Source organism: Platalea leucorodia (genome assembly GCF_965183815.1).
Source record: "Platalea leucorodia genome assembly, chromosome: 6".
NCBI classification, from domain to species: Eukaryota; Metazoa; Chordata; class Aves; order Pelecaniformes; family Threskiornithidae; genus Platalea; species Platalea leucorodia.
This window is the reverse complement of record NC_138828.1, coordinates 34,973,722-34,998,513: the sequence shown is the minus strand read 5'-3', so window position 1 is coordinate 34,998,513 and position 24,792 is coordinate 34,973,722. Positions and strand designations below refer to the sequence as shown.

Below are 24,792 nucleotides of genomic sequence, written 5' to 3'. Positions count from 1 at the left end.
CAAAGTCAGAAGAAAGTGTAATAAGACATAAAGTGGGGATTTAGGCTAGTCTATAGGAACATACTTAACTTCTCTCTGCAATTCTCTGTCTGTGTGATGGGGATAATGTATTTAACTACAGCACAAGAAGTCTGCGGATTAATCGGTTAATGAATTCATTGTACCCTGAGCACGAAAAGTGTGCTCTAAATGTTTTCCCATAGAAATTTCTCCACTACCTAAAGAGAGAGAAAGAAAAGAGCCAATTCATTGTTTTAAAGAATTGTGAGAATTCCATCAAGAACACAGATAATTAAAGTAATATTAATAGATTTTTAGGTCTTTGTTTTCCCCTTGAGGCCAGGTGTCCCTGATTTTTTCTTCTTTTTTTTTTTTTTTTTTCCTTTTCCCCTTCAAGCAATGTCCCTGACTCAGTTGTCAAAGACCGAGAAGCAAAAGTGCTCATCTAGCTTTGAACTTGATACCTGCTGTGGAGTTACAAGGTTAAATAAATGGGGTGGGGTGGTGTTTTTTTTTTTTTTTTTTTTTTTTTAAGCTGAGCATAACACTTAAAAAAATCTCTTCCCCCCCCCCCCCCCCCTTTCCCTCCCCCAATGTATTTTTAGGCTGTATGCGCTCCTGCCTATGCCTCTTCCTTAGTCCCAGCTGAAGATTTCAAGGGAGATGAGAGCTCTATTTTGTTTCTCCCTTGTATTGCAGATAGGGGGAGGAGGTGGTTATTAGAGAGAAGCGCTCTCACTCGCTCGCTCTCTCTGTTTCTCCCTCTCTGGCTGATAGCACTTATCTCTCGCTCTCTCTCCTTCTCCTAGGTGATCCATTTCTAGGCAACGTGCTGGCTGGTGCTGGAGCTGCCAGCTCTTTCTGCATCCCACCAGCAAAGCAAGCTCCAAAAGCAACCTGCAGACCATCATCTGCTTTCCTCTGCCTTGCTCCGGGCACTCCTCCTCTCGCTCCTGCCCTGTCCAACCACTACCTTGCGCGACAGAGACAGCACGCCGGGCTTGATTTGCAGATTTTTTTTTTTTTTTTTTTCCTCCAGTTGTGGGAAGCAATTTTTTTAGGCGAAGGGTGGGGGGAAATCTCTGCATTACTATCTGCATTACCTTGAAGTTCACTTTGTTTTTTGGCCTCCGGGGGGGCTTTTCCTGCAGGAATCTGGCTGCTGGAAGCCGGATCGCCTGCTCTCCCGGTTGCCCGCTCCTCCTCCCTCGCTGAAGGCGAGCTGTTTGCTGCGGGCTCCTGGGGCTTCTCTGGCCAAGAGGGTTTGTGCGTGTGCTTGTGTGTGCGCGTGTCTGCGTGTGTGTATGTGAGCGTGTGCGTGGTGTGGGCTGGAAGTTGCTGTGCAGCAGCCGGGACCGAGCGGATCCCTGGACCCGGCGGAAGGATGGGGATTGTCTGACCAGCAGAGGCGTCTGCTGCCCGCGGCGGCGCCCGGGCTGGATGGATTTGCTGCCGGCGCTCCCAGCAACTCTGGTGCTGCCCAGGAGCCCCCCGAAGTGACGCGGGGTTTCGCCGAGGGGAGAGGCGCTCGGAGCCCCGGGCTCGCCCCCTGCCCAGCCGCGGCTGTGCGCCAGCCACCGGGATTTACACGCTCCGCCGGCGGCACCTCAAACTCTTGGCTTTCCTGCGCCGCGCTATCCTCCGCGGTGGCACCGTTTGGCGAAGAGAGCTGTTGTTACAAAGCCTGGACCTCCGGAGGAGATGGAAGTTTTTTCCCTCATCCTGGTCGTGTCCGTCTGTTGGACTCGAACCTGGAAAGCGGCGATTGCAGATTCTATCATTCATATCGGTAAGGGGGTGCTGCGTCTGCTGGGTGCTGCTGGACACTTTTCCAGCTCTCCTTTGCAACCTTCCCACTCTTGGCAGGCTTCCTCCCCCCGCAGCCCCCGCTCTCTGTTAGCCCTTGCTCGCTTACCTTTTTGTTTTGTTTTGTTTTGTTTTTGTTTTGTTCCCCTTTTATAATTGCTTTCCACCAGGATCTTGGGCGTCCTCTTTTCCCCCTACCGCTCTGTGTAAAGGTTCTTGCCGGCGGGGTATGTGCGTGCTTTAGACCTTGAGGTTTTGCGTGGCTGCTGATCTGGGGGAGCCAGGGCTCGGGCACTTCCCCGGTCCCTCCCCGCATCCCCTCAGCTCCAGCCTGCCTTCCTCCTGCCCCGGCTCGCCCTCGGGCGGGGGGGGACCGCAAGCCTCCCCCTATTTCCCACACCACCGTGACAGCCACGCAAAGCGCCCCCCTCCTTCCTTCCCGCACCCACCCCATCCCGCCTTCCTCTCCCGCGGCGGAACAGGTGGTTTGGCAACGTGAGCTGCCCCCGGGGCCGCGGCGCTGGCGAGGGTAGCGGCCTCCCCCGCCGGCGGCGGGGGCAGCTGGCAGCGGCGGCGGGCCCCCCCTCCCGGCCGCGGCGGGGCAGCTCGGGTGATGCCCATGCACGGCGCTGCCCGCACTCCCGGCCCAGGGAGAGAGCGCCGGGGCTCCCCCCGCCCCCGCTGCCCGTCCCCTCTCTCTCCCCGTTATCCGGAGCCATCCCCCGCCCGGCAGCCCTCCCTCCGGGAAGCGCCGAGCCCCGCTGCCGAGCGGCGTTTTGTTCCCGCGACTGGCGAGAGCGGGTCGCCCCCCTGCGCCGGCCGGGGATGCGCGGGGAGAGGAGGGCGCTTCCCCCGCGGCCGCTCGCCCATCTGCAGGCACCGCACGCAGGGAGCCTGGAAACGCGGGGGCGGGCGGGCGGCCGGCGCCGCGCTGCCCCGGGGAAGGTGCATTTGGGGGCAGGGCCCCGCCGGGGTTTTGGGGAGGTCCCCGGGGCGGTGCCGGCCCCAGCCGTGGGGCAGCCGCCGTTCTCCCCGGGGTTGGCTTTATAAACATGTCTGCCGGTGCCTGTCGTGGGGATCCGTAGCGGGTTTCAGTGAAAGGGGAAGCGGGAAGAGCGTTTGGAAAGCCGGGCCGTCAAGAGCTTTCCTGCAGGACGCCGATATTTGGGCAATGATGCGCCAGCCCTTCGTGTAGCCCCCCCCACCCCGGAGCCCACGGGTACCGCTTGCCTTAGGTACCGCAACTTTACAGGGGTCAGTCCTTACAGCTCCGTGCGACTGGAGCATCCAGTATTGCACAGGGGAGGCAGCGCTTTATGCCCTCCTTTTAAAGGGAGAATGACTTTTTTTTTTTTAATTCTTCCCAGTTGTAGACTGTTAAAGCGACACTAGGAGACGGTTATGTCTTACGATTTCTTTTTCAGGAGCTTGTAACAAGCCGATCAAATCTTAGGATTTGGGGGGAAATTTTGACTGTGTAGCAGACGAGGAGTTTCTTTGCAATCCCTTGTCTCCCACGCTCCTGGCTGAGGGAGCGTTGCCGGGTGAGCTGTGTGCCTTTGCACTAGCGTCAAGGGAGATGATAGCTTTTCTCCCTTCGTGTTAATGACAGTTGTGTTTGTTTCACTTGTTTATATCTGATGAATGCAAGACATTTTACCACTGATGTTTTTTATAATGCAGTTAGTGATTAGATGCATCAACATAGTAAATTCTCATTGAAAGCAAAGAAAAAAAAATACTAAAGTAGTTGCTTCTCACGCAATTAATTTGTCTTGAGAGACAATTAGTACAGTTGACAAGGGGATTACCTCTTTTTATAGACTGGTTTACATTGCCATGAAAATGGCAAACTAATAATTGTTACACAGAGCTTTAAATTTATTAGAATGAATACACTGAAAATAAATGACCTGAAATTAGAACTAATTTAACACTAAATGGGTAGATAGCTAACTATTCCAACTTGTACAGCTCAGATGAAAATTTGGCCCCTAGTAACACCACTGTATTTTGTGACCTGGATGTTCTGACCCCCTTTTGTTTTCTTCCACTTGTACTGAGTAAACTTATGTATAAAATATTTAGACATAAATAATAAAGTGTATTTATTTGTATGAGTTATGGAAAGCAGTAGCGGGGTACTCTGTGAACAAATTAACTACAGAAGAATTCATAAAGCCAAAGAACAAAACAAAATGCTCAGTTCAGGGGAAAAGAAATACTGCCAGAAGTAGTACTGATGCCTTAGGCAAGAAACAAAATAAATGCATTATCTTTTTCTCATTCTACAGTGTTAAGATATTCAAGTGGAAAATATTTTCCCATGTTTGGGAGGGGCAGATGGTCATAAGAAATAACACGTTACCTGTTCATACCCTTTTTCTGATAGCACTTACTTTTTCAGTATAATGCACGGTCTTGCCTGCCTACGTATTATTTGATGTATTTCCTGTAAAGGGATGTTTTCTGTATTGAATTATGTTATCAGCCATTTCTTAGACAATGACAGAAAATGTTACAATTTAGTGGGTAGAGATTAATGACTTGGTGATGGCAGTGGGAGGGGTACGGTGACTGGTATTTATCTGTGATAAGCTTTTTCATATTTCTGTCTTCTGAATGATTATAGCTGCTTCTTTTGATCGTTAGAGCAGGTCTGTGTGTATGTAAATGCCCACATTTAAAAATAAACATTTCCCTACATCATATTTTAAATGTTGGTAGGGCTGCTTATAGTCTGTAAGTTTCTGCTGCCCTGCTATTATAAATAGGAACCGGCCGTTCAGAAAGACTACATTAAGCACTCTTGTGAAAATGTTGAAATGAATCGACTCCGCTGTAATTTTCCTTACCCCTATATAAAAAAGAAAGGGGCAGGGTTACCATGTCAAAACTGTGCAATTCTGTATTATGCTGCTTCTCTCAGCCCATGCATTGATTGAGTAATTTCATCAGCCCCACATTACTTGATTGCTTAGAAGTTTCCTAATGATCTGTATGCTGTAGGAAGAATCTGAAAGTCGTGAGTGGAATGGCAATGATTTTGTGTTTTATGAGGCTATTCAAATAGTCGCTCTGATTTATGTAGCTCGAAAGCTCCAAAGTCTTTGAGATTAGCCACGCTGCCTGGTATTTTCTTCATACATCAGTCGTCCCACACTTCTCACTCCCTAAACAGGAGTTCAGAACAGTGCTTTAATTAAGCAGGGATTAGGTGGCATTTCTTGTCAACTGCACAATTTGTGTGTGCTTTGTATCTTCTATAGTTGGTCTTATGCTTTTATATTTTGTACTTTGTGCTCTTTTTTTTTTTCCCCTTGACATGTACATAGTAATACATTTGTACATGCATGTGGATCTCCTATTGTGCCTATAGAAATATATATGCAAATATGCGTGTATTAGGTGCAGTAAAATCACCTAGGGCAGTGGTCACATAGTATGATACAGAAGTTTTTGCCGGAAAAATACACCAAAGTTATTTTTAAAGGCTAATTCATCACAGCAGTGTGCAGCAATAGTTCAGCCACCCTGATTACTGCAAGTTGGTTTTTTTTATGTTTATCAGTGGCTTGAGTCATATGCAGTCAGTTATGTACTGCCCTTAGCTTTTTTATTTTCAATGGCAAGTTCAGAAATATATATATGTGCTTTTAACATATATTTGTATGTATACTTTTAAAAAAATATTTTTTTATGTATATTTTTTCCTAAGAGAGAGAAGTACATCTGCTCTTCCTTTACTCCTCTCAGCTTTTAGACTTTGCAGGCCAGAACTGCTGCATTCCCTGTGTTAGAGAAGTTCCCAGCATTGCTGGGTCCTGAGTTTTCGTTCATACTTTTAAGCTCTTCTGTACCACGGATAATAATACAGGGCAATTCCAACATGGGGTCTGTTGCTTACTTCTGCTGTTGATATGGTAGTGCCCTTAAATTGTAAAATTTTTTTTGTAAGGGAAAGGGATTCATCTAGCTTGGTGGTATGCATGCCCATGTTTCATCTTGTAAGCTGTTGTACTACAATGTAGCTTGGCTTGTATTGTGTTGTGCATTGGTAATAGGAATTTAATTTGCTGTGCTATTGGTAAAGCCTCATTAGAAGGTATGTAGTGTATGTCAGTAACTGTTCATTACAGTATTCTCACATAGATTTTGTGAAGCGCAAGACAAGCGAGCAAAACAGATTTATTAAAACCAGATAAATCTGTGTGCCTATAGTGTCTACAGATGAGCGTTAAGGTCTCTGTTTTCCCTGCTCTAGAATGTGCCAAGGTTACTTGCTTATTTTAAACATATATACAGATGAAAACGTGGAATACAGCGCGCTGTGGCTTAGCAGGCAGGAGGTTTTATTAGTAACTATGTTCTACTTAAATGCACAGCATGCGTGACATAATCTGTGTTTCTGTGTGCACTATTTCTTAAACTCTCTCCCAGGTGCTTAGATTTGTGATAGTATTTCAGTCCCTGTAATGTGTTTTAGTGCTAGTTACTCTGCAGCTGAAGAGGGATAATTTTCCATGCCACAGATTATGGCTTGTTATCCTCCAAAGGCATGCTTGCCATTAGGTGTCACTGCTTTCTGGAGTGTTTCTTAGTGATCACCAGGGCCTGATCCAGAGTCTGTCATAATCCAGGTGAGTCGCTTAGTTGACTTCAGAAGATTTTAAACTGAGCCTGTGGATTGCTGACTACAGCAGGCGGCTCCTTTTCATGTTCTTAAATAATTCTTAGCACTATTTCAAGTTCTTTGTCCTTGATAAAGACGGAGAAAAAAACCCAACCATCCATTTTCAAGTGGTGTCCTAACAAATGCCTGACATGGCAATCACTGCTGCTGCTGTGTGCTTTTGGATGACTACTTATGGATGCACGGAGTCCTTATTCTCACAATGCAATCTTTGAAAAAACACACTGGAGAAAAATCTTTTAAGACTGTGACTACATAAACCTACCAACTAAGGTTCATTTAACTTAATGAACAAAGGCATTAAGTATGGTTCTCTTCCACTCCCTGGCCCTGTAAAGCAAGTGGTATTGGCAGGAGATGACTTTTGTAAGCCATTAGGTTACTCCCTAGATATAGACTTGAACTGACATCATTTTCTTCCATTTGATATATAGCTATCTATAATTTGCCATGACAGTCTGGTTTTTGCTGAAATTTATTGGAGGCTTTTGCCTTTTGAGGTTTGTATTTTTACTCTTTGTCACTGCTACTCCATTGCTTGATCCCCGCCCCCCCCCCCCCCCCCCCATGCTAACAATGGTTTTAAAAACAGTTTATATGAAATAGTTGTTCTATTTGGCTATCAGTTTCTGGTTAATTTCCCTAATTACCTGAAATACATATGACAGCATGGTAGAACTCTCTTCATCTACACGCTTTCCAAACATAGTTAGTGTTTTATATCTTCAGTGTTTAAAAAACTTATTAGGCATAGACAACTACTGTTGCTGTTTGGACTTATGAGTGACCAACAGGAAAAGGAAACAGTATTCATAAAATTATCTATATTTTGAACAAATAGGAGAAAATAATCAAACTCTGAAAACATGTTATGTAAGTATATATTACAATATATGGTAGCTTGGTATGTGCAAAACGTTGACTTTAGGTGATATGCTGGTAATGAGGCAAACTAGGATATCCTTCTGCATCTGCAAACTCAGATGTCACTTTTTGGGTGTGTGGTGGTTTTTTTAATTATATTTGGATTCCAGAAGGAATAAGTTATTATCTAAGCTGGTGAAATTGGAAGAAAACTTTGATTTCAGAGGTGGGCTTGGCATGCCTGTTAAAACCCGGATGGCTCCACATTTGTGCATCCTGTAGGCCTTACAGTCCAGTTCATGGCTCCGGTCATGCTGACACCTGTCTCTGAGAGCCCCAGATATACTCATTTGTTTGTGCTATCTAGAAGTGCCAGGAGGCAAGTATGACAGTCACAGCCCAACAGTAAAGCATAACGCACAGTTTGCTGGCAAACTGTCATAGTGGCTGGGAAATGGGCATGAAAGCTCATGTTTCTCTGGGGCATTTTGTACCCTAGACTGACTGGCTGTCTAGCAACTAGCTTCCTACTGGGCTTCCTGGATACAGATGTGATGTCTTTCCTTCTGTGACATTATTTTATCTTCTCGTACTATCTACTATGTCTGTTAGCAAGTAGGGGCTGACCTGTTGCTTGCAGTAGTTACAAAAATGAGCTACATTGGCCTTTTTTAGAGTAACGTTTACCACGGCTTTGCTGCTTGTCTAAGCTAGTAGACTGTATTGGAGAAGGTGCAATACTGAGCTGGTGCAATGTGATACTTGGTATGGAATATGTGCTAAATGCATGTTAAGTAAGTGCGGTGGTGCGGTAGTTAAACCATCCTCAACACTAGGTAAGGAAGGCCTGGACAAAACCTTCTGGGCACAGATTTTAGCTCACTCATGCATTTGAAGCAACACTGGGAGAAAAGGTAGTGCTGTTGTCTCCCACTACGAAGTCGAATTTAATTGTGTAGTCTTGCCGTAGAAGTAGTAATCTAAATGTAGAGACTAAAATGGAAGTACCTAGTGGAAGGAATGGGTGAGGAAAAGGTGTATGTCTTGCCCTATCTTTCTGTACTTCAGTCTCTTCCCATGAGCACCAGCAGGGCAGTTTCCTGTGCTATTCTTCATTACAGGAGTCAGGCTTTGTTTTCTCATTATTGTTGGCCAAATGGTTATATGGGAGATGATGGAGTAAGGGAAAGATTCTCTTCTGTCTGCAATGACTATAATTAATAATGGTTTATGTGACTTGGAGAGTTATAACTGATCTGTGTAACAGGGAGGACACAGGCTGAAATTGAAGGTTAGTAGATGAAATGTACCGGCGTTTGGATGACGGTTATGAAACTTGGCAAGGGAATGGGCTTGAAATTGTGCAATGCTGTAATTTTGTAAGGTTCAAAATTTATATCCTAGTTTCAGTGATAATATACTTAACTCAGAGAAGGAGGTATTTTGTATTCCATATTGTACCGCAGAGTGCACTTCAGCTTGGAGAGTCTTGTTCCTGCTTTGGTCTGGGGTAACCGCATCAGCTCAAGGAAGGGATATTCTGTGAGCTCTAAGTGTTGCATTAAAAAAAAACAAACCCAAAACAACCCACAAAAAGTGACACTTACTGTATTATCCTTTCTCATTAAGCAAGGTATTCCTTCGTAGCATTAAAATTGTAATGGGAGAGGTGGTACAGAGACAAATACTGTAGTTTTAGTCAACTGTAGACTAGTAGATTTGTAAGTGAAGGATTAGATTTAAAGTAGGTTTTATTGCACATGTTAGTGCTGGAATGAGAGGGGAGTAGGGTGGGGAAAAAAAAGATGAAAGGGAAAAAGTTTCCTGAAAGTTATGCTGAGTTTATCTGATAAGCTATGCTCAAGAGGAAAGTGAAGAAGAAAATGAGTAAAAATGCAAGGAGTGGAGGAAAATAAGATATCAAAGGCGAGGGCCACTAGTTTTCTCTGTTTCTGTTTCTTTGGGAGCTGTATAATGTTCTTGTAAGTGCTATGCTAAATGGAAAAGTTCTGAACCAGAAAGGGGAAAATGTGAAGATACAGAATTTAAATGAAGAATTATATGTGTATTTTAACCTATTAGATAACACTCTGTGCTGAAATGCTAATTATTCCTAATTGTTATATTTGCTTTACCCATGAATAAAATATCACATATCTAATAAAATATGCAGTGAAAATCACTGTAAAATTCCTCTTGGAGTCTTTCATGCAGATTTAAAGGATTTAATCTCTTATTTCTTCATTGCTTTTTAAATCATTAACTTTCTATAATCAGTAGGATTGCTAAGGCCAATATCCACTGAACCTAACAATAATTGCTTGTTTTGCAGAACAATTTTTTGTTAGTCCAACCATATCTTTCTCAGAGGCTTAAATTGCGTTGGTGATTTCATTATAATAATTCACTCGTAATAAATCAAAACCAAATAGCACCGCTCTGGTGCTGTGGAAAGTAGCTCTGGATGAGAGCTCTGGAGAGAGCAGAGGATGGCGTAGCAGCAGACCTGAATGTCAGGCCTGGATTTGCTGTGCCTCATTTTAACGTGTACAGATATAACAATGACCACTTTTGCAAATCCATTTTAAATAGAGAAATGAAAATGCACACAGGACCCAGACCTGATGACAAGACAGTAACTTGATTTGTTTTTAAAGCACGCAGGAGCTCAAGTCTGACTGACTGCCAGCCAAGCTTAGGCTCCTGAGCCATTGAGATGTTTTGAAGATGTCAGTTGTCTTCTCAGGAGACAAGAGACTATTGCAGAGTTACCTCACTGATTGCAACCAGTATTAAAAGTTTCTGGCAGTGTACCATGGGCTGAAAGCACACAGTGGGGACATCTCTGGACCAAACACTGTTAAGCAAGGACATTTGTTGTTGTAGACCCATTGCCTTCTTGCAGTCTTTATCGTGTTCAGCTTAAAATATTTGAGAATGTTTTACAATCATTTTATGTACCGGAGAGTTGTTAAAGGGAAAAAGACAGTAGAAAAAGATGCAGTTCTCTTTCAGTGAAGCCAGTGTAGAGCACTGGCAGTGTACAGCCAGTGTACAGTATGGGCTGTGTGTTAAGTGGCAAGTGAATGGTGATAGCTATTGTTGGCTGTATTAAAATACATATGCTTCTCCCTTTCACTGTTTTAATTCATTTCTTTCTCTCTTGTATTCCAAGTTCATGGCAAGCACTTATGATGGTTGCTACGTTCTGTGCTCTTAAATATGTTTTTTTTTTTTCTGTCCAAGAAGACTAAAGTTAAACATACTGTAACACAAATATCTGTTATTTGGACAGATGAAGCTGCTTTTTAGTTCTCTGGAATTCCACTTATTTGCCCTCTTTTGAGACAAATATACCCCCAAAAGTTGATTATCCTGCTTAAGGCTAGTCTTTCCGCAGCTCTCCCCTTTGTGAACATATAGACCCAAGCCAGTATTGCAGTATATTCACTAATATATTTGCTATAAATATCTTTTAAAATGTACTACTCAGGTACTAAAATTCCCAGCTCCGTGATACAGGCTAATAACTAGCAATGGGGTATGTATTTATGTAAGCATGTACAATGTATAAACGCACACTTTTTCAGTAATCAGATGGATTATTCTTTTTGAAAGTATTTGACTGGATTTTTCTTTAATTTGGGATGACATTAGTTTCTACCTTAAGTAACAACACAGAGATATGGGAGCCTTTTTACTTGCAGGAAGTCATAACATAAATACAGATCGTGAAATGGCACCCCACTGTGCTAGAAGCTACACAAATATGAAACAAAATGTTGGCTGTCAGAAGATTTCAAGATGAAGTAAAAGAGAGGGCTTGGATCTTTCTGCGACTCAGACAGTTCGTATACCAGGAGACAAAGTTGCAAATCTTTTGGCATCTTCTGAGATTCATTCGTTCACGTTCATGAATGATCGCTCTGGGTAGAAAGGAATGAAAGCACATAGATATGTCTACAGGTGGGTACTGACAGGGCAGATGCGGTGTGGCTCGTGTCAGTACTTCCCTGGTTTGGGGCACGTAATAACAAAAGTTACAGTGCTGTGAGGTAAGAGAGTTAATGGGAAATGAAGGCTAGCAATGTGTATATAATCATTACCTACAATGCTTTATTGCCAATAACATTGGTTAAATTGGCAAAATAAAACCAGTTGTTATCTCATCAGCTGCCAACATATTACTTTCTGGCTTTACCTAGTACAGGAACGAATGCCTGGTTATGCACGTGCATGCTCACTCTCTGTCTCTTTTGTTGGACAAATATTTCATGGTACAGTTTTGGAAGATGTCTAGGTAGAAAGGAAAGAGCCCTTTCTGGGAAGGTGGAACAATCTATGTTGCAAAATACCCTAGTTTGTTTAAGAGAGATCTTTAAATATAACCAGCGATTCTAAAAGCATCTGTAGCCTCGTTAGCTAGCCTTGCGGAGTTTCTAGAATGTTACTGAAATATTATCGAAACAATCTAGAGAAATGATTTTCCAACTCCTTGGAGTAGCTCTCATGTTATGGAATTGGACTGCATCCTGGAGATACATGAGGAACAGCCATCTACTTGAAAAAGTTCTCTCATCCAGTGCTGCAAAGAGTGTAGGGACTACTTCAAATAAAATGGCTGTGGGGAGCGGGCAGGAGAAAATCGTGTGCTGTATATAATGTATATGCTAGACAGGGGATGATCAGCAGCGCTTGGTGTCGCCATCATGGAGGGTAATGTCTCAGGCACATCATCGATGCTGTGTCTAGCTGCAAGGAGAAGAGGAGTTTGCAGGTAAAGGACAGCATGAGTTGACATGAAACGAAGCGTTATTGGGGGTCTTCTGCAGCAGAGAGGCTCTGGGAGCAGGAGTACTATGGGGAAGGTTCTGGTGGTACCTTCTACGTGGGAGTTTTGGAAAGGGGTGGAGGGTTGTGGTTAGCAGTGGTGGGAGGGAGTTGGTTGGGTGGTGAAGGGGTGCAGGAAACATTTGGAGGGGGCTAGCCTGAGTGATGGGCCAGGCTAGCTTTGTAAGAGTACAGGATACTTCTGCGGAATAGCAGGTAATGTTACACTTACATGGGCTGGAGACTGGGCTTTAAACATTTGGGACAGGCCTTATAGAGGAGGTATATGTGTATGCATACGAGGGAAGCTGGGAAATCCAAAGGAGTGAGGCACTGGAATGGCCCAAATATTACTGAAAAGAATAATAATATAATGCAAACAATGCTTTGAGAACAATATATCTAGAAGGTAATATTAAGTCTTAAAGAAACTAAATTATAGACTAGAAAATGGGATTGTTTCTCCCCATCCAACTTCCTATAGTTTTACTGTAATGCATTTGATTTCTGTGGTACCTTTTTTTTTTTCTTTAGCTGATAATTGTACCTGGTTACTTTGCAGAAAATTGAGATCCCTTTTATCTTTGTATTGCCTAGTACTATTGTACACAGATACAAACAATGAGTACTGAAGTGTCATCTTCCACCCCTCTGCTCCCAGGATAACTCCGAGTATTATACCTCCCTGTGCCTTAGCATTATCCCTCTGATTAAATAATCTTCCTTTGCTTCCTCTGTGCAGCAGTTTATCGCCGGTCTGTACCATGCCTCCGTGTAAACTCAGCTTCTGTGGCTGGCGAGTGGGAGGAAGGGATGCACAAAGCCACAGCTTCTGCTCCATTGACTTCTGACCTAATTTAGGAAGGAAGGAAAGGGGAAATAATGCAGCGTACTTCTGGATTTAAAGCCTGTGGTGTCTTTTGTGGAATGAGAGGGAGAGCTCTAGCTTTCTCCTCCTCTCTTGAATAGCTGTAGAGCTTACATTAAAAGTTAGACCTCTCTTCAGTGAAGCTCCAGAGTGGTGAGTGAATCTGCTTTCATGCTTATCTTGTGGTGTATGCCCTCATTTGGTCTGTTGAAGCTAAAGTCTGGTTTTCTGTCAACATTAGCCTTGTCCAACCCCCATTCAGAGCAGCAAAGGGACAGCCACTAACTTGTATTTCCTCTAAATGAGACACAATAAGAGCTGGGGATAATAGGTTTTTAAATATTTTTCTGTTTGAGGTCAGTGATCTCTAATAACAGGGCTGAATGATGTATGGGAGGAGGAGGTAAATACTTCCTCAGGGGAAGGTAGATAATGATAACATTTGTAAACTGCTATTCCTGAAAATAATCTTCTGCATGATTTAGGAGTTAAAAAAAAAAAAAAAAGCTGTTCATTAAAGTACCACAGGGGTTTTTTTTAGCTTTTTTTTTTTTAAAGGGATGCATTTTTTTCCCCCCACTTTTTGTAAGCCTGCCAAATGTCCCTGAGGCTAGAATTAATTGGCTCTTTGTGTTGTGTCAAGTAAGGAGTACAAATGTTTTCAGAAAATACTAGGTTTACAGACTCCCATCCAGGACATGAAAGGGAGAGAGAGGCTAACTTTATATAAACAAGGTCCTTGCATCGTTTTGTACCATTAGCTTGGAGTAACAAATAGAATATTGAAATTGTCGGTGCTTTGGAAGCTGTTGAAGTCGTCCCTGTAACCCCCATCCCTTCATTCTCCCTGAGCCTCCCTGTAGAACAAGCATGTGCCACTTTCTTTTTCTCTCGCCTCCAGGCACCTGCAATGAATAATCAAATGTCTGCTACTTAGGAATAACCAGCGTTTGGGTTTTGAGGCAGATTCAGGAGTAAGTGCCATGGAGAGGTATTTTTTGTGAGGGGTGCTTTAGCAATACAGCAGAGGTTACCGGTTGCGGTTTGTTTCACAAACTCCCCCTGACCATTTTGGCTTCTCAGGTATTTTAGTATTTTTAATACTGCTGTTCCCAAGGCCGCTTCTCATGATGGTAAGAAGTCAGTGGACGGCAGCAGATGTAGATGTAAGCTTTGAAATGGCTCTTTTGTGGAGGGGTTCGAGGAGTATGTCTTGGAGCTGTTGCATTAAAATTCCAAAGTGTTAAGTGTAATAATGCTCTGACAAAGTGCTACTACCATCTGCTAGTGAGGATTAGTACTATTTAAATATCTCCATAATTCCCAGAAAGAGCAGAGGAGTCATGGTGTGAAGAAAGGTCCAACTCTAATTTAGTATTTTAGTTCAAGGAGTCGCAAACTCTTTGTCGGGACCACTGCCTACTAGAGATTTTGTGTCACACTCTCAGCTTGCATAAAGGAGTAAATATTTGTGGTATATGACTAGTGATGCCTGTTTCTAACAGTTTCCAGCTTGGCCCCCGGTTTTGCAGCAGAATCCTTTCTGTTTACAGCCGCTTCTTATTCATGTCACAGTAACAAGTCAGTGGTAACTACAAATAGAGGTTGTATGGCAAAATAACATGGGAATGTGCTCACCGTGGGCAATTAGAAAGCTTCATTCCTTATCATTTAGCTCTTGTGGACTGAGAAACAGTTCTTTGCGTAGTGTTTCTATGGGGTTTTGAACACCACCTAAACACTTGCCCCATTCTGTACATGAAAGCTGGTCTACACTTAGAGGATGATCTGCTGCTGGAAATGTTCTCAGTAGCAGAACATCTCCATCCCCAGAGTGCTCTCAGCTGAACATGCAGAAATAATGCAGTGTCTAGTAAGAAGAGGGTCAGACCAGTTTCCAACCTATGCCAAAAGTCAGCGTAATTTACTGGTACCTGTTAGGAAATGCTTTCTGTGACAGTATTAAGGCTCCTGTACTCATATTAACCAACACCTATATCTTGCACAATATTTAAAGAAGGGAGCAAGAAGAGAAATCTAGTAATGACAGACTACATGTAGCTGTTGATCACCTAGATTAGGAAGGATTTTGGAGATCCATATTAAAAGATGCATTTTATAAAAATTCCAGTTGAGAAGAAAAGGGAAAATGTGGCTAACCAGAAGTATTTTTGGTGTCTTCCTTTTCCCTTTCCTAAAAAGGATTCACTGAGTTTTATTTACTCACAGTCTTGCACGGACTATAACTAATGGTCTTAACTAGCTCTCCAGAGAAGTAGATTATATCCCTCATATGCCTTTAGCCAAAATGATTTTTGTCAATATTTCTTGCTGAGGTACAGGTGGTGTGTATATGTGTACATATGCCTGTTGGCACAATGGCTATGTGGTCCATGTAGCTAAGACATACTAAGACCAACTCTCCTGGAGGATATACCAGTTCTACTTTCTACTATACTTTTTTGTTATGTTTCCATGCTGTAAGTACAACAGGAACTGATTGTATGTTTGAAGACTCAGATCTCTTTCACTTGTTACTTTTGGTGTAAGGATCTTCACCTCTTCCAAACTGCCCCTCAGGAACCCCTACATTCAAAGCATATACGAGCAGGAACTGAACTTTATTAAGAGGCAACTTGTGATAGGGCTAGGGAGGGCAACTTCTGTCTCGTGAATACCTTATTTTTTTTGGATGGACTCACAGCTATTCCTAGCACCTACCTTTTCACTGACCCCTCTCATTCCTAGCATCTTGACAAAGAATGTGATGGATTTCACCAGGAGAAAGGGAAGGAAGAGCTTGTTCTAGTAGCACCAAAGAGGAAGGGACAGGGAAGGGAGGAGGTGGTTTTGTTGCAGGTCATCATGGAGTTCTTGCCTCCAGTATAAAAATGATGAAATGCTGTACAGTGCACGTGTTCGTTATCTGTTTCTTCCTTTAGAATTATGGGGTCTAAACACTTTTAAAACTGTACAGAAAGGTGCTTTGTGAAATTTAAAGAAAATTTTTTAGAAGTGCTCAGAAACATAGTCTTTATGGTGACTCCTCCTCAGTCTGAATCTGAATTCTCTCAGTGCCAGGAGGCACACAAGGCGCGAACATCGTTCTTCCACTTCGATGGGTCCGCTGCTGCGTGCTCTGGAGTCAAGGGCCACAGCGCAGTCTTCCGTCGGTTTCCCCCTCAGGACACGACCGATCCAGCTCCATCTCCTCCTCCTCACTTCGTTACCGATTTTCTCCATCTCCGCCATTTCTGATGCTCGTCGTTTCTGCAACTTTTTTTTTTTTTTTTTTTTTTTTTTTCTTCTGGGAGGAGGTAGTTGGCCTCCTGACCAACCCCCATGACTTGGAGGGCCAGTGATTTTTCTGTCAGGGTGGCCTTCCCTTAGGCTGTGTTGGTTCGTGGCACCTTCTTCAATTTTATCCGGTGCACCCTCCAGAGAGGGATCCCCTATCCACCACCCAGGGGACGCATCTTCTAGCCGTGCAGCCCCAGCCGAAGGACTCCTCCTCAGTACCTACCTCTATTTATAAGTAAGCAAATGTCTTTTAAAAAGTGTGACTGCCAAAAGGTAGAGCCACCTGGCTGAAAGTGAGTAATGTCAGGGGCCTAAACGAGACAAAACTGAGAGTCAGTTAGCCCAGGAATATCCTGGTATAGTTTGCTGAGGAGCCGCTCATGGTTGCTAAGCCAGCTCATAGGTTTATATCAGGCTGGTTGCAATACGGGGCCAGTGTAATGTCACCCTCCTTTAGTTACCTTCTTACCAAATAACCTAGGACATGCTCCTGGCCACCTGACCCTCCTGCCTTGTGTGTATGCCTACCTTTCTCATTCCCAGCAAGCTGCTTTTATCTCATCCCATCCCAAGTTCACCCTTATCCTCCTACCACAGAAGCCACCTCCAGGAGAGAGTCAAGGCTTTAACCGCATGCCAGCAGTTTCTTGCGCTCATAAAATTTCAAGGGGTGAAGCCAAGCAAGTGGAGAGTTTTCTGCCAGTTGGCTGGTGCTTATTGCAAGCAGTTGTCTGTCTCTCTCACCATGTCTTGGGCCAGTCCCTCCAGACTGAATTTGATACCTGCAATGACGTTTATCATCACAGTACCTATGTTGCAAACAAGACCCTTGACTTCTTGGAGATCAGACCTTTTAAGATAATGTGACTGTACGTTTGTTGATTGGTGTGTAAGTATTTATGTTGGGATCTGGCATAATGGTAGGAAGGAAATGGAGAAGTTTCTGGGGCAACAGCTTTTCAGGCAACAGCTGTCACTAAAATTTGTAGCTAAACGGCAGGAAAAGTGTACCTCATGTTCCCTGGTGCTGTTCATCTAATAGCATTGCTTAGTATCCATGTTGTGGTAATAGTACCTGAGATCATGGCCCTGTTTTATGTGCTGTCTCTGTACATAGTAAAAAGCAGTCCATGGTGAAGTTTCTGTAATCTTGCTGTCTTGTTTTTTCTTGTCAGCTTCATTTACTTAGTCTCATGCCCCAGGACAATGCTCTTGTATTCACCTTACCAGAAAGGAAAGGGAAAGCTTCAATAATAGTTTTAGCCTGCAACTATGTGGGAAATGTTTTTCCTTCTATTACCACTTATTTTCCCCCGTCTGTGCTGACAGATTATATTTATTAGCACAACATAATTTTTGGAGCCAAAATACTTATTAAAATCCTCTTTAAATTGCTTATTTATCAGTCTGCTCCTTGTAAAACAGGATTTTTAGGTTATTGCTGGTGTCATTTCCATAGTATACTACAATACCTTTAAATGGCATTGGTTTGGGTCCTAGGGCTAACTCACCTGGGCAAAGCACCAAACTCACTTTTCCTTGGTCTTCTGTTCAATGTACAGTCTGTATTCAACTGCTTTTATACACAATCAAAACCAAAGAGCAGATAGAGAAATTGGTTTTTGGGTTTTTTTGGGGTTTTTTTTGGTTGTTTTTTTTTCCCCCAACTGATAATCATAAATTGTGCAGCCAAGAAGTTTATGCAGTGGCACAACAAAGGATTTTGCATGCATTTATTTTTATGTCATGCAAAACAATATTTTTGCCTTCAGCTGTTGACCACTGAGGCCACTGACTGAATACAGCCTTGAAATATTCTCAGACTTTAAGTTTTTCCTATTCTGTAAAGATCTGAAAGAACTTGTTGTCGTCTCATCTCACCTGCTGAGCAACCCAGACCATAGTGTGCATTTGAATGTGTTGCTGGATTTGGATGGAACTTTATTCCTGTATTATTTCTTTTCTAGGTAATAGCTCCTACTGGAACGGTCATCAGGATAAAGACTCCTAGCCATGCTCCTTTTTCTCATTTCTAACTGGAATGTGACAAAGGACTAACAGCATTTTCGAAGTAGTCACTGACTGTCACTTTTTCAATCAGGGCATGTAATTCATAGCTCACGTTATTTTCATAATCCTTAAGGGCTGTGGTTGTGTGGCCACTAACACAGTCTGATAGATGTGTGTGTGTGTGGATAGTATCTTTTTTAGGAGGTATGATGGGGAAAAACAGAAAAGATTTCCCATATCACACGTTAGAAAAAGCTGCCAGAGCCATTTAAAAGGAAACAAAATGGGCTATAACTCTCTTCTTACAGATGATTATTTTAGAGTAAACATCACGTCCTCTGTTTTAGAACATTTGGAGAAATAACATATCTACCATTAGGCCTAAAATCTGTTCTCTGCCTTTTCACACTCCATCTCGCATGACTTCTGAAGTCAGTATGAATCATTCCATTGGCTTTATTGGACTTTGGATCACATCTATGTCTACCCAATTCCTTCTTGTCCTTTTATCCTTCCCTTCTCCCTCCCATCAACTATTTTCTTGACTTTTTTTTTATTCAAAGTCATTAGTAGCTGCCAATACTCATAAGCAGCCTTTCAGTAGTGCATGTGGAGTATTCATGCACGTGTGAACTGAGGGAGACCGATTAGGGAAATTGTCACATTTCCAGATTTAAACACAGGTGGAAATCTCACTGACATGTTATTCCTATTATTGTTATAATCTTTTGTATTGCTTTAAGTATTTTTGTCTCAAGATGCAAAAACCTTATTCAGAAGCTAATTAATTTACAGTGAGCTTAATGCCTTTCGGAAGCATTGATCACTGTCAGCTACCACAGGCAGGACAAGATGGACCATTGGTCTACAGGGATGTCTGTCCAGGGCAAGCCCCATATATCTCCTACTCCATGCTTTGTTCTTATTTCCACTAATAGGAAAGGAGAAAAAAAGCAGTTTTATAGTTAAAGAATAAGTCTAAAATTTGTGAAAGGTGGATTCAATTTTGAACTCTTTTCTGACCTTGAGGAAGACATACCATGATTGAAGCATATGAGCTGTCAAAATGAAACCATCAGGGCTCCTTAGGAGCTAGGGTTGCATAGGCTGGGTTGTACCCTGTTCAGCTGTTGTCTTGACTTGTTGAACCTCTGTTTTCCATGTGGATAGTTATATCCCCTTACTGAACACCTTTTGTCTTGTCTGTTGAGTTTGCACTCTTCAGGTAGAGCTCTGTCTCATGCTGTGTTGTATCTGTGTGGCCAATCACAGTGACACCATTTCAGCTGAGAGCTTTGAAGTTTACAACTGTTAGTTGTGAAAATGTATTTTTTGCATCAGTGACTAGAACAAGCTATTCTGTTTCAGGAATGCAAAATTTGGATGCAAGCGATGAGCTTATTCTCTGATATGTTTCCAAGAAGATTGTTCGTGGGTGATGGAGCAGGACTGTTCGCTCAGTTATACTGGAGAGTGGAAATCCACATGCTGATGTGGATTGCTGTTGTGGGCAGAAACTGGGACTTGAGGTGCAAGTTGCAAATATATATGTATATTTATGAAAGCAGTCAAGCTCTAGGTTGTGTAACGGTAGCCATGACAGTGTCTCAAATGGCACTGTAAATGCATCTCCACAGGTATATGAAGCTACCTGTTTCTTTTTTTACATATTCTTATCTGCTGTTGCAGAAAAACTTGTGTTACCTGAAGGATTCGCTCTATTTGGCATTTGCTGCAATATTTTCAAAATATGCAGCTTGAAAACCTAAAACTGGAAATTGTAAGTGATTTTCTGAATTACCAGAGAGTTATGTTTGTTATTTTTTTTCTCTGACATATAGTAAATCGTAAATCCATTGTATAGCATGGCAAATCTGCCAAATAGTCGGCTAATTAAAACCCTGTCATATATTCTACAACGCAAAGAAAGTATTAATGCAGAGAAGTGCGCATCTGTTTTTGAACTTCTGGTTGTATTTCAGCAGGTGGGCTTTATAAGCTTCTTTTGTTTCACACCTTTCTTTCTTCTTACCAAGGTGCTGAATCTAAATGGAAAAGTATTTTGGAGAACTACATGCCCATTGGAAATATTAAGAGAAGACACTGTAATAGCAGTTACCAGGAATAGCCTGCTGCAGACATTGTGTGTTTTTGAAGGAAGGGCACCACTAAATGGATGTGTGCCCAGCAAAATGTATACAATGTGTAAAATGGTCCTAGTGATCAGCTGACTTTCAGAGTAATATACATCTAAAAATGGTCCACAAGCAGGCACTAAAAATCGTCTGTAGGGTCATTGCTTACATTCATCTTTCAAATATATATATTTTTTTAAATTAGTTCAAAGTTGGCATAGGTATCAAAAAAGAGGTGAGCCGTGTCACCTGAGCAAAGAAAAAATTATGTATTCTTCCACTGAACAGGGCACATTCAAGACAAATGTTTTCTCTCTGTGTCCTTACTTGTATGCTGACACTTGATCAGCTTTACCTTTTTTGTGATTCAGATAATGTCCACTGTTATGTTCTGAATGATGTCCTACTGTCCTGTTTTGTGCCTGGAGTTTCTGTAATTTGGGATTAAGCCTCCTCATCTGGCTGTCCAAGTGTGCATGTGTCAGTCTCTCCAGTTGTGTCTCTTAGGGGCAGCAAAATCCCTTCAGCTTGCCTTCCCTGTTCCGTCTGTACAGGTAGCCAAGGTGTACAAGTGTAAAGCATATCGTAAACGTGTTCCTTTATTTGTTACCTCATGGGGATGTCTGTACACTGAAGTCTACAGGTTTGCAGCATTGTATACTTAAAATATTTGAAGGGATTAAGTTTGAATAAGCTTTCAAAAGTTCATGTACTTCACAGCTTATTTTAAAGTAGTTCAGAGTCTTCATCTGGAAGTCTCGTTAAAATCATGAATAGTTTTATGGTGTTTCATGTCAGGCCAAGCATTGTAAAAGTAGGATTTTTTTGAAGTTACCTAACAATTTTAAGTCTTAAATGTTAAGCATGAATTCACATTTTAGGAAGATTTGGATTGTTTATTATGCTGGCTGGATTAGTCAAATCCTATTTAAAATACTCATACGAAGAAATGTCAGCACTCAGTGTAGAACTTTAGCTTTAGTAATATCTTCTGAGCAAACAAGGTCAGATTAGTAGCACACTTCAGAAGTGAAGAATAGTGCCATGGTTAAAGCACTTGACTTGCACTTGGGAGATTGCCGTGTTTTTTTGACATTTCCGCAAATTCTTGGGTGACATTGGGCACAGCATTCATCCTGTTTTATTGTGTGAATAACTGAGCAGCACTGGCTCTGTCACTATCTTCAGAATATTATTTTGCAATTATTAGGATTTAAAAGGGAACATGGAAAAGTTGTGGCATCCTGAACAGATAAGCAGTATCCAGAGCTTCAAAACAAACAAACAAAAGCCCCTGCCTTGAGCTTTTCCATGTCACTTTGAGGCACACTCAGAATGTTCTGTTCCCTCTGAATGATATGATCTGTAATATCTAACTAACGTTGTATTGCCAGATTTTGACAAGGTGATGACAGCATATATAAAAAATGTTTTACTGTGGCAGTGGGAATACTTCCTAGACTGTTCATACACATATTTACTTATAGTCACATGCAACTGCATACTTTTACTATTTTGTTCCCCCAACAATACTCAGAGAGACAATTTACTTGCACTATTACCGAAAATGGAATATTGCTTCTATTTCAACAACTGACTGAAAATAGTTGTTTGAAGAATTTCCCTATTTCTGATTGAAGGTTTGTTACAGAACCATGGCTGGCCCACATACTAATATCAAAAGTGAGGGCAGTTATATGTAAAGAAAAAATATCCTATACCTTACTCTTTTTATTAAAGACAAAGAAATTACATTGGCAGGCATTGGTTATTTTTATAGCTTAATGAAAACTTCCTTGTAAGATTTTTTTTTTTTTTTTTTTAAATGTTGTGCTGTTTAAAAATGATGCCTCAACTCAGAGTGAGACTTGGGTACTTTGGCAATATGGATATCTGCTATCCAAATTGGTAATGTTAAGACTGTTGTTATTGTAGAGGGCAAAGAATTCTTTCTGGTTACTAATGTTTATTTTTCGTGCATACCAAGTATTTTTCCTTCTGTTTCAATATGCATATGTAGCTCTTCTTCTGTGGGTAGTTCTGTATTTGTTTGTATAATCCTACAGTGTTTTCTGATAGATTAAGGAATTAGTTTGTCTTCTAATTTTCCTCTTCCTTATTCATTGTTTGTAACTATGTAGAACAATGATTACAACAAGAGGGAAGAAATGTAGTGTGTTGATTGTTCTTTAAATCCATAGCTGCCTATTAAAAGAGACAGCTATAAGCTCTGTTTAACTGATAAACAGAGTGTTTATTTTTGGAGGGGGGTGTGCGAGTGTGTATGCAATATTAGCAGGGAGGTGGTAGCATTAGCAGGTAACTTAGCCTTCCATATGCAAATATTGCTATTTTTGTGTACCCTACTGGCTCTATTAAAGTTCCGCTGATATTCTTGAACTAGACCTAATGCAATATCCTGTTCTGTAGGAAGCAAGTAATTTGGTTTCTGGACCACAACAGTTCTTAAAACTTCCTACAAGACTCTGTGTCAACTTTGCCCATTGACTTTGCTCTGAATGGAAAAAAAAAAAAAAAAAAAAAAAAAAAGTATTTTTTGCTACATAAAAAGGCAGGCATAAAAATACATTCCCTGAACTCCGAAGAGGAAGCAAATGAGTGTCCTAGATGAGATTAGCCTATATATTTTAACATTTTGAGCCATTCTGGAATTATACTGCGAGTTGTTAGATTAGCTGGTCAGAGTTGTGCTGGAGGATGATATGTTTTAGGCATTAGCACATTAGCAATGTGAAAAAGAGAAACACGCTTCTATTAACAGGGCTGATGGACCAGTCAAAGTAGCTGGAAACTCATTAAGTGATGTGTTCCCAGCAACGCATATGTCTGTAGCGATTGAAAAACACTTAAGGAGCTGGAGACTTCAGATTATGATTCAGACACTTGCTTCAGTAAGGCATTTGTTTTTGTGCTAGCTGTTGTACTTAGAAACATTTCTTAAAATGCTATAGAGAACTACTCTGCAGTTTCCTAATCCCCACACCGTTGTGCAGCTATCTGATGTCTGCAAAAGAATTTAAGGTTATGATGAGTAAAAAGACAAATACAATTTGCAAAATTGTTTGCTTGATTTGTGTGTTTTACCACACATGAGATTGATGTGGAAAATGAAAGACGAATACATGACAAGTAATACATTTATTCAATCTATACTTTCAAAATATGAATGTAATTGCATTCTAGTACTTGTTTGCAGCAGTGTTTGCTGCCTGTGATAGCTTCTGGGCTGCTTGCAGTCAAATGTGAGCAAAATCTGGCTTTCACAGCATCTAATTCAGACTCCATGGCCCCTTGACTTCCAACTGGTGGCTTGAACAACTTCTGCCCTAAATAATTTCGGGGTTTTGTTTTCTAGTAGGAAAACTGCCCTTTTTTTGTGTGGTTGTTTTTGGTTTGTGGTTTTTTTTGTTTGTTTGGGTTTTTTTTGTTTTGTTTTGTTTTGGTTTTTTTTTTCTTTTTCCTCCTCCTGTCTGGCAAGTGATGGCCTTCAAAAGATTTCTCTGCAGCAGAAAAAAGAAAAGTCATACAGGCTCCAGTTGTTCTCTCCCTCCTATGTACAGCCCTCTGTAAAATATCGCATTCTTTTTAATCACAGGCGCCAGGCCACTGCTGCCTTTTCACTCTGTTGTGATGTTTTCCAAGGGGAATTGTAGCTCTTGGAGTAAATGGCAGCTGAGGACAGAGGGAGCAGGTTATCTCAGTGTGTTTTTGGACTAAAGAGAGTCTGCGGTTTCTGCAGAATCGTTTCTTGGCTCAGTTAGTTCCTCTGAGGACAACGGCTTTGCGGTGACTTGCTAGAAAATCAGTGGAATCTTGGACTTTTTGAAAATTAAGTTAAACTCTTCATGCATATTTCATGAATGCTTCTGTAAAGAAACGGCTTCAGTGTCCACAGCATGTGCCAAATTACAAAGTCTCTTTCTCTCTCTATGTATATGTACAAAGTCACTGAATAATTACTGGATTAGTCACTGAACAGTTATGGTGCTTTAGGATGAAGACACCTGGCTCAGCTGCGCAGCAGAGTTCGTTATCCCATTAGCCTCCAAGTATCTGAGGTAAATCTGGGTTGCCTATCATCTTATTTCCAGTTGCTCCTGTTACTGTTAATCTTTATGCAAGAATTTGTGGTGTTATCACTGGCATATAGGGAAGGAATATGTGTTAATTCAGCTTGGATGACCAGCTAGCCCAGTCCCTCCATTTAGCAGAGACAGAAGTGAATACAGCTCCAGTAAAATTAAGTGACGAGAAGTTAATTGAAA

At 41.8% G+C, this 24,792-nt stretch overlaps 1 protein-coding gene across 2 annotated transcripts in view; it reads left to right on the top strand.

The window, feature by feature from the left end:
- Positions 1–1,701: 1,701 nt before the first annotated feature.
- The window catches only part of GRID2 (glutamate ionotropic receptor delta type subunit 2), a gene marked incomplete at both ends in the record, with an annotated part of 735,869 nt that continues 712,778 nt past the window's right edge, over positions 1,702–24,792 (top strand). For both annotated transcript variants that reach the window (XM_082316173.1, XM_082316172.1), the window contains one exon: positions 1,702–1,789. In XM_082316173.1, the coding sequence (XP_082172299.1) occupies positions 1,702–1,789 (88 nt within the window). The remainder of the gene's footprint in view (positions 1,790–24,792) is intronic.